General features: G+C 39.9%; 2 protein-coding genes across 2 annotated transcripts; both read right to left on the bottom strand.

The window, feature by feature from the left end:
• Positions 1-4,123: 4,123 nt before the first annotated feature.
• LOC129379315 (paraneoplastic antigen Ma2 homolog) lies at positions 4,124-5,435 on the bottom strand. Its single transcript, XM_055060032.1, has one exon. It carries the CDS (start codon positions 5,167-5,169, stop codon positions 4,129-4,131), a length of 1,041 nt encoding a protein of 346 aa, XP_054916007.1. The 5' UTR covers positions 5,170-5,435; the 3' UTR covers positions 4,124-4,128.
• A 2,811-nt stretch (positions 5,436-8,246) lies between these two features.
• asb7 (ankyrin repeat and SOCS box containing 7) lies at positions 8,247-18,635 on the bottom strand. Its single transcript, XM_055060046.1, is given in 6 exon segments — positions 8,247-10,328; positions 13,458-13,622; positions 13,625-14,062; positions 15,306-15,517; positions 16,634-16,698; positions 18,419-18,635. Coding segments are annotated over 5 exon segments (993 nt in total). The 5' UTR covers positions 16,672-16,698; positions 18,419-18,635; the 3' UTR covers positions 8,247-10,188.
• Positions 18,636-18,708: the final 73 nt, after the last annotated feature.

The raw sequence follows: 18,708 nt of genomic DNA, 5'->3' as shown, positions 1-18,708 counted from the left end.
AAGACCCTGTCTCCTACTTCCAAAGACTGAAACCCAACTTTCCTGTCATAAGCCGTTTTGTTCTTTTGATGAACTTTGTCTGCTGTCTCGGTCGCAAGCTTATAGGCTTGACGGAGGTCTTCCTTTAACTTCGACACATAGTGTGAGTGACTCTCATCAGCTCTGTCAGTTGTCGTCTCAAAACACAAGTCTATTGGCAATCTGGCTTCACGACCAAACATTAAGTAATATGGTGAAAACCCAGTCGCATCAGACCTGGTACTGTTGTATGCATGGACCAAATAAGGAACATGCTGACTCCACTGACGTTTCTTTTCCGTGCTTAGAGTACCCAACATTGAAAGCAATGTTCGATTGAACCGCTCTGGTTGAGGGTCTCCTTGCGGATGGTATGGAGTAGTCCGTGATTTTCGTATCCCCATAGTCTTCAGTAAGTCTTTAATCAGGCGACTCTCAAAGTCTCGTCCCTGATCAGAATGAATACGAGCTGGTAAACCATAGTGAACAAAAAACTTATCCACTAAAGTCTTAGCCACTGTTCGAGATGTCTGGTTTTTGGTTGGGAATGCCTGGGCGTAACGGGTAAAGTGATCCGTGACCACTAAAACGTTACTCATCCCTCTTGAGTCGGTCTCCATCGAAAGAAAATCAATGCACACAAGATCCAATGGACCACTGCTGGAGATCTGATGAAGTGGTGCAGCTTTCTGTGCAGGAGTTTTGCGTGTTATGCATTCACCACACCTTTTAATATGTTGCTCAATGTCTCGACTCATTCTTGGCCAGTAGAATCTCTGACGGAGTACATCCAGAGTTCTCTCAATGCCTAGGTGTCCAGAGTCATTATGTACTAATCTCAGTACAACATCATGGAAAATCTTTGGCAAGACTAACTGATGGACCTCTCCACCTGAGTGATGCTTGATGGTTCGATACAGGAGACCATCTTGCAGTATGATCAATTTGTCTTTCTCCCTTTTAAGAAGTGATAGCTCTGGACTGGTAGCAGGCCACTGATTAAGCTTAACGGCCCGAACAGCTGGACCAATGACTGAGTCATTTTTCTGTGCCTGAACAAGTTCAGCTGTTGGAACATGCTCCAGAGACTGCAACTCCATTCTCATCGGGAATGCATATATGTCTGGTATGCATTCTGGAGACGCTCCAGTTTGGTCAACACATCTGGTTGAATCCACTGGGTTTTCTGATACCTGCAGCCTCCCACAGATGGATTTAACAGCTGCCTCAGGTATAGTCTCCCATTCAGTGTCATCACTGAAGTTTCTGGATAGAATGTCCGCATCTATGTTGTGCTTGCCTGGACGATACAGAATATCAAAGTCATACATAGACAAAGCAGCCAACCATCTGTGTCCCACTGCATTGAGTTTAGCAGTGGACAGAACATAAGTTAAGGGGTTATTATCAGTAAGTACTGAAAAACGTGCCCCATAAAGGTAGTCATGAAAGCGATCCACCACTGCCCACTTCAATGACAGGAACTCAAGCTGATGTATAGGGTACCTCTTCTCAGACTGACTTAGCTTCCTGCTGGCAAATGCAACTGGCCTCAGCTCCCCTTCATGTAGCTGGTATAGAACAGCCCCCAGTCCCTTAATGCTAGCATCCACATGGAGCTCATAGGGCTTTGTAGGGTCAGCAAAAGCTAGCACTGGTGCATGTGTTAGGCAGTGGATAATCTGATGAAAAGCCTGTTCACAGCAGTCATCCCATCGTTCTCCAAAGGGTTCTGACTCTTTCATATAGGACTTATTAGGACCTGGACTCTTTTTCTTGCTCTTCTGCGTTGGAGCATATCCTTTTGTCAGTTCAGTGAGTGGTCTCACAATTGCTGCATAGTTAGCAATGAATCTCCTATGGTATCCGCAGAAGCCTAAAAAAGATCGTAGAGACTTTAGATCATGGGGTTTAGGCCAGGTTGACACTGCCTCAACTTTCTGTGGATCAGGAGACACTCCTTCCGCAGACACAATGTGTCCAAGGTACTTCACCTGTGGTTGACAAAATTGGCATTTGTCCAGGGAGAGTTTCAATCCAACTTCTCCAAGACGATCCAGGACTTTCATTAGTCGTTCCTCATGTTCCTCCAGAGACTTTCCAAAAACAATCAAGTCATCCAAGTATACAAGGACTTGAAGGAGGTTCATATCTCCCACTGTTTTTTCCATTAGTCGCTGGAAAGTTGCAGGTGCTCCGGTTATCCCTTGTGGCATTCTCTCAAATTGGTAGAAACCCAGTGGACAGATGAAGGCCGTCTTCTCCTTATCCTCTTCGGCCATGGGAATCTGGTAGTATCCACTGCGCAGATCGAGTACTGAAAACCATTTGCTGCCACATAGAGAATCCAGGGCTTCATCAATACATGGGGTTGTGTATTGGTCCGGGACTGTCCGACTATTAAGGAGCCTGTAATCTATGCACATCCGTATGGTTCCGTTTTTCTTTCTAACTATAACAATAGGTGATGCATAAGGGCTTCGAGACTCCTTAATGATGCCAGCACTGAGCAAATTGTGCAAATGTTTCCTTACATCCTCAATGTCTGCAGGTGCAAGTCGACGGGATCGTTGCCGAAACGGCCTTGTGTCAGTCAGACGGATGGTATGCTCAACGTTCTTTGCAAGGCCCACATCCCATTCATCAGCCGAGAAGACATGGGGACGTTGCGCTAGTTTTTGTCTCAGCCGGTCTTTCTATTCGCCAGGCACAGGCGAGTCACCAAAATCAATCTGGTTGCTGTCAAACACTGTCTTTTCTTGTTTTTTGCATGGCACCGAGATGACACTTTCCGTGCGGTAAATGTGACCCATGACGGTTCCGATTGGAATACTGGTCTCCCTTGCAGACTGGTTCTCAACCAAAATCCTAAAGTTGTTAACTTGTACCGCATGTGAAGGCACTACCATAGGTTGCAACAAGACATCACCTGGCAAAGGAGTCAATGGAGAGGAATCAACCATCAGGATTTCCTTGTCCAGTGCCTGCTGAAAATGAACTTTGCACGTTATCTGCACCTCTTTCCCTGGGGGTAAAGACAATGGACTGGACCCTTGCCAAATCACACAGCCAACCTGGTCATCTTGTGAGCCCAGGGTGATAGAATGAATGGGTATGTGTGCCTTTTCACCATAAGCTTGGATGCCCAGAGTTCTAGTGATGTCCCGTCCCTCTTTTCTGCATTTCTGTACCAGATTACGGACATGGCTGGTGTTGGTGCCAACAATGACAGGAATCTGCTCTTCTTTTGGGCTTGGACAGATGAGGGCGAGAACCGACACTGTATGTCTGACACCTGTTATTTCAGCGGGATACTCAATGTCCACAACAGCATATCCTCGATATGGGTAACTGACATTGGACTCACTTAGGCCCCAAAGGTCAAGGCCTGCGACTGGATGCACAGGAACAGAGGACAAATGGGTGTTGTACCAGGACTCAAATATTATGGTGACCTGTGATCCACTGTCGAATAAGGCCTCACAGGGGTGTCCATTCACCTTGAGTGGCACAATGCTAGCTGGCCCAATCAGTCCTTCAGGGATTCCAGCCAGAGTGGATGAAGTCAAGTGACCCTGCTTAACATTGCAATTGGTGTCAGTGGAACTAGTCAATGAAACAGGTGGATTTTCTTTCATTGTCCGAATAGTCTGAATGAGTTTCCTAATTACTTTGCTTTGATTTTCAGGATTTTGACACTTCGCCACAAAATGCCCTTTCTCTCCACAACGGTAACAAAACTGTTCCTCCACAGATGGTTTGTTCAGCTGAGGGGTTCTTGTCGTAGATGTAGCCTCTGTCGCTGTCACAGAAGCAAGTTGTACTAAGGGTTCGGGAACAGTACCTTTTCGAGTTACCTTGTGCTGCAGTCTTCTCACTTGTTTCTTCAATGCAGCCAGTTCTTGGGTATCGCTGCCTTCATTGGTCTGCTCTGGGGACACCAATGACACCTTTTTTTCTTTAGCTTCAGTGGACATAGACATGCAGGTGGCAAACTTAGTCTTAAGCTCTTTAATTTCAGCTTTGAGATTTTGTATTTCTGTTTGTTCTGTTTCAGAAAGTTTTGTGCACACATGGTGAACGGTTGAATTAATTTTTCTTCTCGATGCTTCATACTCTTCCTCTGTACTGAGGAAGTACAGAGGAAGGTAGGAAGGTTGGAGGTGAGGATTTTTTCTCTCTCAGGCGCAGTTGAATTAGCATCAGGTCGGAAATAACAGCCCCTCTCAGAAGTTGTTCTAGCCGGGCCTTGTCTTTGTTATAGCTTGTTAATCCTCCCCGCTGCACAACTTTAGTGAGAGCCCTTTCCAAGCGCCTTAGGAAATCCGACAGCTTTTCACCTGGTTGTTGCTGCATTAACCGGAAGGCAAAATAGAGATCATCTCCAGATTCAGCACTGCCAAATGCACTTTCCAACGCCTCCAAATATTCATCAGGACCTGCTTCAGGGTTTGACTCACGAACGGATTTAGCAATCTCCAACGCTGGTCCCTTTAAGCTTTCCATCAGCCTGCGCCTTTTCTCCTTGTCAGTACAGTCACTTTCTTCTACCATGAGCCATGCCTGTTCTAACCAATGGTCAAAAGGCTCTTCACTGGGAGGAACTGGCAGGTTTCCTGTGAACAGCCTCAAACGTCGATAACCACCTTCAGCTTGTGGTTTACGTGTCTTCTCCAACAAATCGCCCACCGCTTGCAATATGGACTCAGTAGAATTTATGGGGGGATCAGAGTGGTGCTGTGGTTGAGCAGGTTTGGAAAATAAGCTTTGTATATCTTCCATCGTCTTTCCCTCAGTTTCCAGGAGACTTTTCACCTTCTGAGCAAAATCATTGGAAGCTGGACTTTCATCCTCAAGAGTGACTATCGGCCATCTTTGACCACTGTCCGGCTCCAGCACTTCCGTTGGTGCATTCTCTCTGGGTATATTTTCTCTGCATTCACAGAGCACCATATGGCAGCTCAAGGAGGTGTGAGATTGACGCCCCCTGACTCTGACTCGCCCTAGACATTTAATAGTCTCTAATGTTTCTTCTATCTTGGCTATCTCCACGTCTTCTGGAACCACTACCAAGAGAGCTTTAGCTTCTTCTAATCCTTCACCCCGACACCACCCTTTCAGTTCTGTAGTTAACCCAGAACGATCTGCCATATTTAAAACCACAGTAATAAAAAAAATGTGAACTCGCTACTTTAAATCAACTTGTGGGTGTGTATTACTTGTTCAACGTTTCACAAAGACTCAAAAAGATCCCAGCGGTGCCTCCATTTTATGTAGCCCTCACTTAACGATTACGAAAATAAGTGGGGTTTGGGTTCTATGTTTCCCTTTCTATAATATTTTGGGTCAGTAAAGGTTGAACTATACTAAAGTGAGTTATGCTACACACAGCAAACTAGTTTAAGAACGTTCCTTTAATTCGGTAAAATAATAAAGTAATGGCAAGTTTAGTGTTTAAACAAACCAGAAAAATAAAACATTATTTACAGAACAGTAACTTCACATTCAAAGTACACGTTAGTTATATCACACAGTACTATAAGCTAATCTAATGCCGGCAGCCAAGGCTATCTACGTTGAAGGCCTGTGAGATGCTTTGGAACCAGGAGTTCCCTCCGACTCAGAAATCCAGAGCTTCTTCACTCAATGAACAGTTTGTCAAATCCATACCTTGATCAACGTAAGTCCTCAACGACATATCCAATCGATACTTCACTCAATAGTCAGCGTTCATCCAAACAGTAGCTCCCGGAAAAAAAAAACAGTCCTGCGGCCTTCACGTACTCCACGTGCTCCCCTCGACAGTTCTTCTCTCCCTCGGCGCCAGAGGTACTCTGAGCGACACGGGCACTCAGAGTGACTATCTGGGGTTCTCGTTATCCAGTTGGTCCCGATCTTCTGTAACTTTTTTTTAAGTATTACTCTGGCAGCAATACAGCAGTTTACAAAAGTCCCTTATTAGCAACCGCTGAATTAGCTGTGCTCTAACTCTAGAATGCCTAGGTCACTACGAAAACTAACATATAGTTGGCAGCTTCTCTCCGAAACTTAACTATCTCCTGTTAGCTCGCATGAGTTCTATATCTGAGGACTCGTCGTACTCACTTCTAGAAATTTCTAAATACCTCTTCTTGTGCTATTCCTTCTCTCGCTGAGCTCACTCTTTTTCTTTTTTTACTGCTCTCTCTCTCTCCACACCTGTGCTCCCTTCACTGCCCGCACTCCTGTAGGACACTACCGTTTTCTGACAATTACCCAACAAGGTACACATAACTTATTCTCAACAGTACTAACCTACTTTAATAACTAATTGAACCTTAACATGTTAATTGAAAACAGAAATAGAACAAATGAACTTATTCCTATTACTTATCAGCTTTAACCTCTCTTAAGTTTATGTTCTATCCGGGTTACAATTCTATAATATTCACCTTCGTCATATTGTTGATCATCTCCAGGCTCACAATGGTTACTGTGCTGTACTTCACTTCGCAGGCCTGTATATTATTAATTTGAGTTAAATGAAACATGTTAGTTCTCCAGGAAATGAGACAGCATTCCAGGGAAGCTGCTGGCTCGTTTCCATTGGCCTTTCTCAAGGGACTCTCTGTGAGCAGGAGACATTGACCAGGGTCAGCAGTGTGACATTCAGCTGCCTTGACTTGAATTTTGATTAAACAAAGAACCACTTTCTTTTTTCCCTGTTTTATTTTCAAAATACACTGTCGGTACTTTAAATGCAGAGGGATATAAAGGAAGGGGACATAGAAAACAAAGCCCTCTGTTATGGACACCAAGACAGTCAGGTTGTAGGAAAATGAACAAAGAAGCTCTTTCTGGTGGTTGTAATCAGTGTTTCTGTAATAATATTCAGCTCAACCACTTTATACTGGTTTCATTTTGCAGCACAGAATAACACATTTATAACTGGAACATATGATTCTAGTTACTTTACCAACCACTAATGCGAACAAAGTGCTTTTTTGAAAAAGACATGGAACTATGAGTTCTTTCAACTGGGATGGATTTTAAAGGTATATTGTTCTATATACACAGAAGTTAATCAGCGGTGAGTCAGTCGGTCATTGTCATCGCCATGGTTCCCAGTCTGTGATCTGGAAGCAGTCCTGCAGACTCTCACTGGAGGCTCACACACTCTGGGTGTGTATTCAGGAAGGAGTTGTATGGGGCTGTGATCAAAGTGGCCAGGCAGGGGGACAGAGTGGAGGTTGTGTGTATTTGTCATTAGTATTTAGCAGGTCCAATGTCTTCATCTACCTGGTGTGACACCTAATATACCACAGTGCTGGTTCTGATGGACCTCAGCAAGATATTTGACACTGTGAACCAGGACATGTTTCTAAAGAAAACTGGGTTGGTCTCTCTGGTACAGTACTCCAATGGTTTGAATCTTACCCGAAGAACAAAGATTTTGATATATGTGGAGAAACCCAAGGTTCAGTCCTGGGGTCCCTCCTATTTAATATCTATGCTGGTTCTGCTCTGCATCGCCAGAACCAGAACCAAAAACAGAGAAGCAGCATTCAGCTTCTATACACCACAAATCTGGAACAAGCTTCTAGAAAACTGCAAAATGGCTGAAATACAGAGTTCTTTTAAAAGCAGCATATAAACCCAGCTGTTTAGTTGTCAAACCTTTTATAAACAATAAATGGAACATTGATCAACATATTTAATGTGTATTTGATTGATGATTTTGTAATATTTATTGCTTAATAATTGGCTACTATTATATTTTATGTTTAGTGTAAAGCACTTTGCTTGCCTTTTTGCTGAAATGTGCTAAAATGCACATCACTTGACTTGCATGCGACTATTAGCAATGGAGCTATAGAAGCTTCACTAACCAAACAACTTAAATGAACTTTTTGGTGATATTGTCATTTCTTTTACTTGCAAAGAAAAGTAAAAAACATTTACTGACATGTGAAGAAGGCCGTATCTGCATCTTAAAAATATAATTAGTCACATTATACAGTACTGATGGTCATCTCTATGAGATGTTTTATCAGAAACAGAGTTACAGCCTCATGTAAAACCTATAACATCATGGAATACAGAACATAAAAATATCAGGAATTTCAGCATTATGACGGAAAAGATAGAAAACACACCCAGTTATTTTTGAATAGCTTAACAAGCTACTGCAAAAGAAGAAGAAAACACATGACTTCACAGGTAAAAAAAAGTACATATTACAGACAACATATTCAAAATGAAACTTTAATGAACTCACATACATAAAATACTTAATTCACACCAAAGAAGTTACAAGACTTTCCAAATTGTAAATGTTGGGAACACCAGATTATTGCTTGAACAGATTTTACATAAATAGGCGGTAACATATTTACACTGATGGTAGCTGTGAAGGCCAGGTTTCCTGAAAACACGACTGCTTTAGAGAGCAACAATGAGGGCTCCACAGTGCTTCCACCATGGCACAGAAATGGACAAAGCAGGTTCACTGGAGCTATCATATCTCAAGTTTAAAAAATAAAAAAATAACACCACATTACACTCTTTCACCAACATCTGAAAATAAAACTGATATGTTCATAAAAAGGGTAGATGAAATGTCTTCAGCTAAATATGTGAATTCACTGAATATATTCAGAGCTTTTCAAATCCCACTTAACCTACCACTAATGACACCTCAGAGGAACTCAGAGACCTATCAGGTGAATCAATACCTCCACACTGATCAGCCATCAGGGTTCAGTTTGTTATTGTTTTACTGCAAGCCTTTCAATGTAATATCAACATTTCTGTTTGAAATCACCTAAAAAATAAAAATGAAGTCAATTTTTAAGCATAAGAAAATATCATGAAAAAAAACATCCTCACATCCAGTCAAAAATGTTTCAGCTCAAAATGGCCTCAACTGAACTCTAAAAGGCAGACTTTGAATTGTTTTGTAGTGGTTAGAAATGGTATACGATCGAAAATGTATTTCTTTTACCTTTTCTGTCTGGATGGGTGTTCAGCTGACAGTTGGTCAGAACAGGATCTGGACTGAAGATGACTTCTGCTATTTTAAAACAAGTCCAGTTTATAAGATCTGTTTAAACCAGTCATGTCTGCAGCAGCATGGTTATTTACCACAGACCAGGAAAGGTCTGGAATAACAGCCTTCTGATGTGAAGCACTTAAAGAAAAATAGACATAAACACTACATGTGATGTCTGTGTCCAGAGTAACTCTCCAAATGTTACAATGTCCAAAAAAATAAGTTAGTCTTCATTTAAAACCCTAACCAGATATTTTGAGCCAAACTTAATTCTCTTGATCCATATGGAAGTCATAAAGGAACTTATCTACCAGAGGAAAGGTATAATCACACATTACCTCCACACAGAACCCCACACACAAAAAAAAGAATCTAAATTCTGAGGAAACTTTAGACTACACAGTTTCCTCTAACTGTTCTTCAAATGAGATTCAGGATGGTAAAAACAAACAAACAAAAAAAACACAAATCTGCCAGAAAAGATGTGGTGATACCGATTTAAACTGCAAGCATTTAAATGTTTTGGATTGAAAAATTACTGTCAAAATCATTCACACCTTTAATTGATAATTACTACATAACCTTGTAGCCTTTTGTGGTGGATACAAAGCTTGCTGCATCTACCACTCTGCTCCTGCTGCAGAGTCCTCCACACACTCTCAGCAGGTTTCAGATTTTACTCCTGATGCACTGTGTCAATACTGGTTCCAGTTCAGAGTTTTGGACATTCTGACTGGGTATCTTCTGTCAATGTCTCAGTTGAATACGAAAAGCTACCTTCCATATTTTTATTTTTTAAAAAATATACAAAATCCACATGCCCATGCTTTAATTTTTCAAAACTCTCACCAATGGGATAACATATGTATAAAAGGTAAATGTTATTACTATGGGAATAATGCCATATGCAGTCAAGTAAGTTTCAGTCTCCTAAAAAAAGTGCCTACTAAAAATTGTCAGCAATTGCAAGAAGTTTAAATAAGGCTTAATAGAATGTTGATAAAGAAAAAAAATCTGATTGGACTAAATCTTCAGAATGTACAGGAAAAAAGCAGAGAGTCCTTCTTCTAGAGCAGTTATAATGCTTGCATAGTCTGACAGAGAGCCTGTCACCGTCTGTCTGCTTGTTCCATGCTCCTTCACAAACTGTCAAACTTATGTTTTAAATAGTCTTTCATAACTTTTGCAATTGGAAGATCCTCCAAGAATTTCAAACTTTGAAGGCCAATACAGTGACGGATTTTTATTCGACATAGGTCCTGGAGACTCCGAGGTTGCCCTGAAAATGGAAAAGAAACAATTACCAAAGAGCCCAAAGCTGCACTGGTGCAATAAGTGAACTTGTTAGAGTTAGTTACATAAACACATCAATGGAAAAAAATTTTAAACTTGAGCTGTTCACATGGAGCTGTAAAACAGCTCCATTCCCCTCCCCAAAACACACAGTTTGATTAAACTGCAGACATTTCCAATAGTTTTCACTCATTTTCACAGATATTTGATGTTGACCTGGATCTTACACATGGCTGTAGGAAGGACTGCTTAGATGTCTGTCTGTAGGTCTTTTTCTTTTTGGTGGGTGTTTCTACAGAGCACCACTGTTTTTTCTGAGCAACATGACCTGCAACACCACCTTCTGGTGACACTCTGGAACCTGCTTTCAGAGTGGGAAGAGGTGTTTCAGGGAACACCAGAAATGTCTCTTTCAAACCCATTTACATTTGAAATACCATCTAATTAGTTCAGTACTTAATGAACTTAAAGACGCCATCAACTTATTTCCTAAAATCAAGCAGCCCTGATAAATGTGAACTGGTAGACTGATGCTGGTCCATCTGGGAGACCCGGCAGTGGATTCAACTATGTAGCAAATGGCAGTTTAAAGGTGATTCCCAGAGGATTAGAAAACTCACAAATGTCAGACTTCACCACAGAAAAATACATCATGCTTCAAATCTAAGCACAGAAAATCTATCAAATCTATATATACAGTTGAGCTCAAAATTATTCATACTCATGGTAGATTTCGGTTTAGAAATTTTCATTTTACCAACAAGCTCTCTTCTGAACAGGCAACAAAACATGTCATAAAATGCCTCTTCATGACACATTTGAAGTGGTTCGACCTGTCCTGATTTCAGTCTAACAGAATCTCTAAAGAGGCTAAAGATTAGGGTAATGGTAAAGAGGCCTTCCATCCTCACACTTGAAGCTCGTCACTAATAATGCATCAAAATACCAGAGGAAACACAAAGGTGACCCACAATCATATGAAGGTTTTAATTTCTGTACTGCCAATAAATACTTTTTGACTGATTACTGTCAAGGGTATACATTACGTTGACACGCCAGTTTCTAAAAACTGTAAAACAAGTATCAACGTCCAGCTTTATTATTTTTTGAGAACCGTGTGTCTTATGTCTAATCAGACAAAATTCTTGGTTGATCTTTCACATGTATGAATAATTATGAGTTTAACTATATGAATAAATGTAAATATACAGTACAAGAATTTTTTCTGGACAAATAAACCAACATGGGAAAGAAGCTGACATGTACAGTGGTTGAGGAGAACAGAGTGCTGGATGGTGCATGGTCCCTTTCATGTCAGAAGCTGAGGTGTAATCAGTAAGGCTGTAGATATGCGATCCAGCTGAATGTCCAGAGTCCCTCAAAGGCCCTCAAACAGCACATAGCTCTTTGTTACCTTTGATATCAAAGTTGAGGCAGCAGCAGAGGAATGCAGGCATTGTTACGAGTCAGTCATAACGCTGCAGGTGATCTGCTGCTCTGGAACAGAAAGTCCCTCAATGCTTTTTTAAACGTCTCCGTCCACTGCCACTGAAAACCTCCATAGATTTTATATGCTAAAAATGGACAGTATTGATGATCTGAAGACAGAGACACACATCAAAGGCTGAAGCCAAATTTTTGCATCTCTAGAATATTTGTATTCGAGAACAAATGTTATTAAGGTAAACACTACTTCATGGATTTTTAGACAAACCAAATGTTTCCTTTAAACAGTTTCTCTGACAATATACACTTAATCCAGCTGTGCAATTAATTATTCAATATTAATCTTCAGCTTTAAAAGATACAAAAACATTACACCATCCAGCAACACAAGAAATCTGTGAAACCAGAGAAAATCTACATACAGAAAATAACTATATTATTGAAAATAATATATATTATTTTAGAGAAACGTGAAGAGTCTCTCACTAGTTACACTACAAGGGGGTAATCAGTTCCAACAAGTATTCATTAAATGTCTAGTAATTAGTTTTTTATATTTCAATGTTTTTCCCCTATTTGTTTTTGGTTCATTTGTTCAAGAGACCGCTGAATGGCACAACATTGCAAAATTTATTTGGGTTCATTTTTTAAATTAAATTTTGCTAAATTTAAAGGAAGGTGTGAGAGGTGGATTCAAGGTTTATGACTGTTCTCTAAAAACTTTGTTCTTCCAACCACATTGACTCATTTTAATAAATGATTATAAAATGAACCAAAATGATCAAGATTTGATTATTTTTATAATCATACAGACCTTTCCCTAAACTCAGCCTGTTGTGTAGCGGTTGTTTCCGTTCAACTGACGACGACTACACACAATCTAACTTCCTTATTCTGATTGGCTGTTCACTTCAGCCTTAGAAATAAATCGTACATATCTAAAACACAGATGTTCAGAGTTGTTTAGTGTAGGTAAGATACTAACTGCTCATAAAATTCACATTATAAACTGAAATTCGTACATGCCAAAATTAAATTTATGGGTACTTTTGCGTTTCCATCTTGTTTTTAAAAAGGAACAAAAACATGTTAACATGGAGTCCATGAGTCTCCTGATTTTTTTCCCCCTCAGTTTGAGTAAAATATAAACGTTGATGCATATAAAGTCTCAATTTCAAATTAATTTAAATAAAAGAGACATAATTTTTATGTCTACCTTCGTCAACATTACAAATCTTTACTGGCATAACCGATTGGCAAACAAACCCTTCTTATAATTGGTGACCAGCCTTTTGCACTTTTCCTCTGGTGTCTTAACTTATCTTTGGTGATGAGTTCCAAGTATTTGAGTTTGGAAGGTCTCACTGCCATCACTCTAATCTGTAGATCCCTCCACACATTCTCTACAAAAGTCAGGTAAGGACTACAAAATGTTAAAATAGCTTCCAGTTAGAAGAAACATGATGGTAAAACCCAAAGATTTTTCAAACCAACAAATTATATTGAATTTCACAGCAAATACTTAAGAGCAGGGCTGAACAGTACCGGGTGAAATGGATCACTAAACCACTGCTTCCAGCATCTCTTCAATGCAGCAGAAGAGACTCTATCCAACCATTTGAGTTTCCTAAATAAATGCCAAGTGTTCGAGTGTTAGTGTGACACTTACTGGTGACTTCCTGCAGAAAATCCAGACAAGGCCGGCTAATTCCAGACATGCTAATAGACACAGCTACGGGGGTCTGGCCTTCGTAGTTCCTGGTGTTGGTGTTAGCCCCATATGTGTAGAGCATCTGAGCACACAGCGCATCGTCCCTAAGGGCTGACAGATGCAGGGGGTCTGTCCATCTTCAAGGCGACCAAGGTTTGTGTCTGCCCCCCTCTGCAAGAACATACGACAGTAGGAATGGTTTCCTTTGATGACAGCATAGCGCAGCAGGAAACCGTTCTGAATATCAATGTTGGCACTGTGGTCCAGCAAGATCCGTACGCAGCTGGAGCGCTCGCGGATGATGGCCAGCTGCAGCGGCGTGGTGCCTTTGTCACTAAGTGGATCCACCTCGGCCCTGAACTCCAGCAGGAGGCGAACAAATGAATCACGGCCGTAATGGGCTGCCACGTGGAGCGGTGTCCAGCCATCGTTGCTTTTAGCGTTGATGATGTCACCGCGATACTCGGACTCCAGCATCAGTCGGGCAATGCGAGCCCTGCCATGCATGGCTGCATAGTGAAGGGCTGTGAAGCCACCAATGAAGTCCTTCACTGTGGGGTCCGCTGTGCAAAGCAGAATGGAAACAAATGTTCTGCATCATTACCTGCTTTTAGCTGTGAGGTTAAAGAAATAGGATTTCCTAGAACTCCATTACTAATTATTTCCCATCACTGTTGCCTGTACCAAACATGTTAGAATATACATTTCCATTATTTTCTATTAACTAAGTATTTTGGGGCTAACACCAGAGGCTTCACCTCCAAGGCTGCCTGGCCACTGATTTCCAAAGCAATGCCACTTAACTCAAATTTCACTTCACAGACAGTTTGGACTTTCTCCCATTAACTTGGTTTCCTCTAGTAGAATTTCTACCAGGTTAACCAGCAAATAGAAGGTGAAGTAGTGAACAATGATGTTGATTTTCTGTGTTGTTTTAGAATTGTAGTCTGCCTGTTGTTTAGCACTGTCAGCAGACAGGGTTAATGGAAGTGTAACTTCTAGTCTTTTTAGATTTAGTTTAATATCTTCCAGCTCTATTTTGTCATTTGTTGTTACCACAGGGTGAGTCAAGCACAGTTCTTCTGGGATGTGTGACTGATAGGAGCAGAGCAGTTTCAGGCCATGTGTGAATTAGTTAGTCTAATTAACTTCTGCATCTTACTGTCTTTCCTCACCAGGGTGAACTACCTCCTCTTCCAATTAGAATATAATGAGTTTCTTGTATCCTCCTTGTAATTGTGCGCTTTTTGAAACACCTGAGCTCGAAGCCTGAGCTCAACCACCAAGAATATAATTTTGGCTTAGATGAAACATCTAAACTACAGTTCAGGATGTTTAGTATAGTGGATGATATTTTTCTATTTCATAATGAGCAGAAAAAGTGATATATATTTTTTTTTATGCAGCTGCAGGATGGATAGCCATTTACATGATACATATTCTAACAGATATTTGCCTTCATTCTTCCAGCTCCTGACTGCTAAGGGTTGCAACCGCCTGGAATCCAGTAGGTACACAATCTATACAGACTACTTATCTCTAGGCATGCTAATGAGTTTTCATCATCCCTGTCTCTCAATTATTCATTTGTGTAGACCTGTAGTGATCTGGAATGATAATGTTAGTGAATGGTGGCATTTTCTCTGGTGATTTAAACCATTTGTTTCATTTTAACAAACAGTGCAGAGTCAGCTTCCTTTCAGGATAAATATAAAATTTATGTTTCTTTTAACATTTCAAGGAGCTGTTCTTGCTGTACGGTCAAGATAACAAAAACTAACAAAAACAGAAGCGTCAGCTTCTGACCTCCATGCTCCAGAAAGACTCGGACGCATCGTTCCTTTCCTTTGGCAGCAGAGAAGTGCAGCAGCGTCCACCCGTTGGCGTCCCGTATCTTAGGTGAGTAGCCCTGCTCCAGCATCCTCCTGACAGTGCATATGTCCCCTGCTGCCACTGCAGCCTGGATCTGCAGCTCCTCATGGAGGTCAGGGTTCCCTCTGCAGTGATGGTTCAGCATCCTGTCACATTTCACAACAGGAATTTGTACCTGTTCACTTTGGAAAAACAAATACATTGTGGTTCTCTTGAGGACTGGGGTTATTATCTGAAGTGAACTTGAGGTTTTTGTCTTCCTAAGAAATTAGAATTTTTGGATTTGTTCCTCAGTAAGATGCACCTTGACCACCTGCTTTTTCTAGCTGTTGGCAGATCTGTGATATAATGCTGGATGGATATTTGTCTGGATTGTTTTAGACTTGTCAACCAACTTTCTTGCTATCAAATAATGCATTTCCTAAAGCTCGGAGGAGGCCATACTGACTTGCAGAAGCAAAATCCTTGCTAAGATACATGATGTCTGGGCTCCCTTACTGAGTTACACACCTGGACTGACCAGAGAAGTAGTCTGTGTAACTTTCACTGAGTTGCTCATACATGCTGATTCTGAGGTATGCATTGATGTAGCAGCGACTGGAAGCTACTTTCACTTTTAATTCAAAAGTATTAATAGTGTACTTAGTTTTTCCTCATCTGCTTTCCATTTTGGTTTCATTTTTGAGAACCAGTAGGTCCAAAATGTAAAACTAATCTTACACTTACTTCCCACCCCTATCACCATCCACAACAGCCGTTTAAAGATACTTAGATGATATGAATTATGAAATTATATTTTGCTACAGGATAAGTATTAATTGATTTTTTATTTAACTGACAAAAATATTTCCCCATAGTTTTGTTTCATTACTTTTCAGGGTTTTTTTTTAATATAGTAATAATAATAATCAGCATTTGCTAAATCCATCCAAATTTTCAACTACATTGACCTTACAATAAATTTAGAGTGCAGTTTAATCCATTGCAAAGAGTAACTTTACATTATTGTCAAGCCTGTGTCTATGTACACAATATTCCTAAAATAATTGGCTTCGGTCAGTTTTTTGACCACTATTTTAGAAAAGCGACAATATCTCAGTTTCCATTATAGAATATATCAAACTATTTCTAAGGACAAAAGACTGCATCAAGTCTTTGGTCCTTGTTTTAAAAAGTTAATTTTTAAAATAGGTTTAATCAATTTCATCTCATATTTCTCAAGGTTTACTTAACACAACAATATGATTAAAATTAAAATGTACCTTTTAACCAGCTGAAGAGATGGGCTTCTCTTAGTCATATTGCTGCTGCACCTACAGATGTTCTGCTGCAAAATTAAGACAGATAAATTACAACACGAAGAGCAAATCTTATTTCACCTCTGCTTCTAATCTCCCAATTTCTTCAGGCAGCACTGAAAGTGTTCAGATTTATTTTTTGATGTAGAACAACATAACTAAGTAAAACTCCGTGACTTTTCTACCCCATTTTCCAGGATAAACCCACAAAAAGGTGCAAGCTTCCAGAGCTGTGCTGCCAAATTTTTTGCTTCCATTTTGATTTGTATGCTAAACTACCCAAACACTATTTAAAATACAAAAAATATTATTAATCTTAAGCACATTAAATCTCTCTTGACAAAGAAAATAGAAGAAACTCCAAAATAGAACTTCAACACAACAGGTTTTCCAACCTTTAAAATGAATGAATGAAGACAGAACTGGTCACTTCAGCTAACAGGACAATGGGACCAGCCATCAGTATCAAAGATACCAAAACACTTTTCCCTCTGTTTCTGTTTAGATTGATTAAATATCAATCTAAAGCTCACAATTTGCTACTGTATATTGTTAGCTATTATGTAGAAATAAAAAAAAAACATTGTACAAAGACAGAATTAAAAAAAATATATTTTAATAATTAGAATAAACATCAGTAAGTAGCGTTTCCAAATTTAAGAGTAATGATACCAGTTTTAATTGTAACCTTATTTTCTTCATAATTGAGCAGCCACAGTATAATTTATTCCATGGTACTTTTACATTTGCTTTTTTTCTGTCTTCCTGGCATTCCTTTAAAATTAAAATAATATGCTGAATGTCTTCAATATCTTGCAAGCTGGCAAGACATATAAGTGTTTTTTATTGGTCTGTTGACGTCACATAGGGTGACGTAAAAGAAACCCCCTTCTTGAAAAGATGTCCTGTTTCTAGGATTAGAAACAGGACTCAATTCTGCCAAAAAAAGGTTAGAATATCTTAATTCCAATGGCCCTAATCCTCTTCCATGCATTCTCTACTGTAGCATTTGAACCTTTAAACCTTGTGATTGAGTTGAACAGGCTGCAGTATGAAAAGACTGCACAGCACATGATGAATACTCATCCTGCAGGGCACTAATAACACACAAGACTGAAACAAAAATAAATAAATAAAAATAAAGTGATTTATGAAGGACAAATACACGGATAAATTAAGAAGTGTTCACATGTAAATAATCAAATAAGCCTTTAGAATAAAAAAAATGAAGCACAATAGTTACATTTCAAACTAAATCTTCTGTTTAAACTGATTGTTTATTTTTCAGTTTAAAACGGTGTAGCTTAGCTTTGGAACAACTTAATTTATGGGTTTAGCAACTTAAATGGTTAATGGAATAGACTGGGAAATTAACAATGAGAACAACAAAGTAGCAGTGTTTTTAAACAGAATTAACATTAAAGTGTACATCATTTTAGCATGAAAAACCAACTAACACGAGTCCAAATGTAAAGGATATTCATTCTGAATTTTAGAGAAGTAATACTTCCCAAAATTCTCGAACCAAAGCCCAATATAGGGATGTTATTTTTACCAGTCTGCTAGCTGATGCTAGTTAGCCAGCAGGCTAACTAACTCCCCAGCGTTAGCTCGTTAGCTTTTCTATGCTTTCAGAAACCGAGCCCGGGACTAAAACACAGCAGTGCAGTGAATTAGTCGACAATAAAGTTAATACTGAACATTTACAGCTAAAAATTGTACATCTGCTTCCATAAAACAAAGACTTACTGTGCAGACGCTAAGCAGCCGTTTAGCCAATCAATCAGCTCCAGGGAAGACTGGAGTTGTCAAAGCTGCATATTTCTGCTTCCTTCCGCTCAGATTCCACAGCAAACAGCAGAGCTCAGGGTTCAGGAAAACTTCACCAACAACACCTGGAAGTTCCGTCAAAGTTCATTTTGCTGTCAAAATCGCTTCAACTACTAAGTCTCTGTGACAACAGTGTGACCTCACCAGGAAAAACAACCAAACTTCCGTCTTCTTCTTCCTCTTCTTCACAATAAGAGCATATGCAGCTC

The sequence above is a fragment of the Poeciliopsis prolifica genome, unplaced genomic scaffold (assembly GCF_027474105.1).
Source record: "Poeciliopsis prolifica strain line A6 unplaced genomic scaffold, Auburn_PproV2 SCAFFOLD057, whole genome shotgun sequence".
Classification (NCBI taxonomy): domain Eukaryota; kingdom Metazoa; phylum Chordata; class Actinopteri; order Cyprinodontiformes; family Poeciliidae; genus Poeciliopsis; species Poeciliopsis prolifica.
This window is presented reverse-complemented; position numbering and strand designations above follow the sequence as displayed.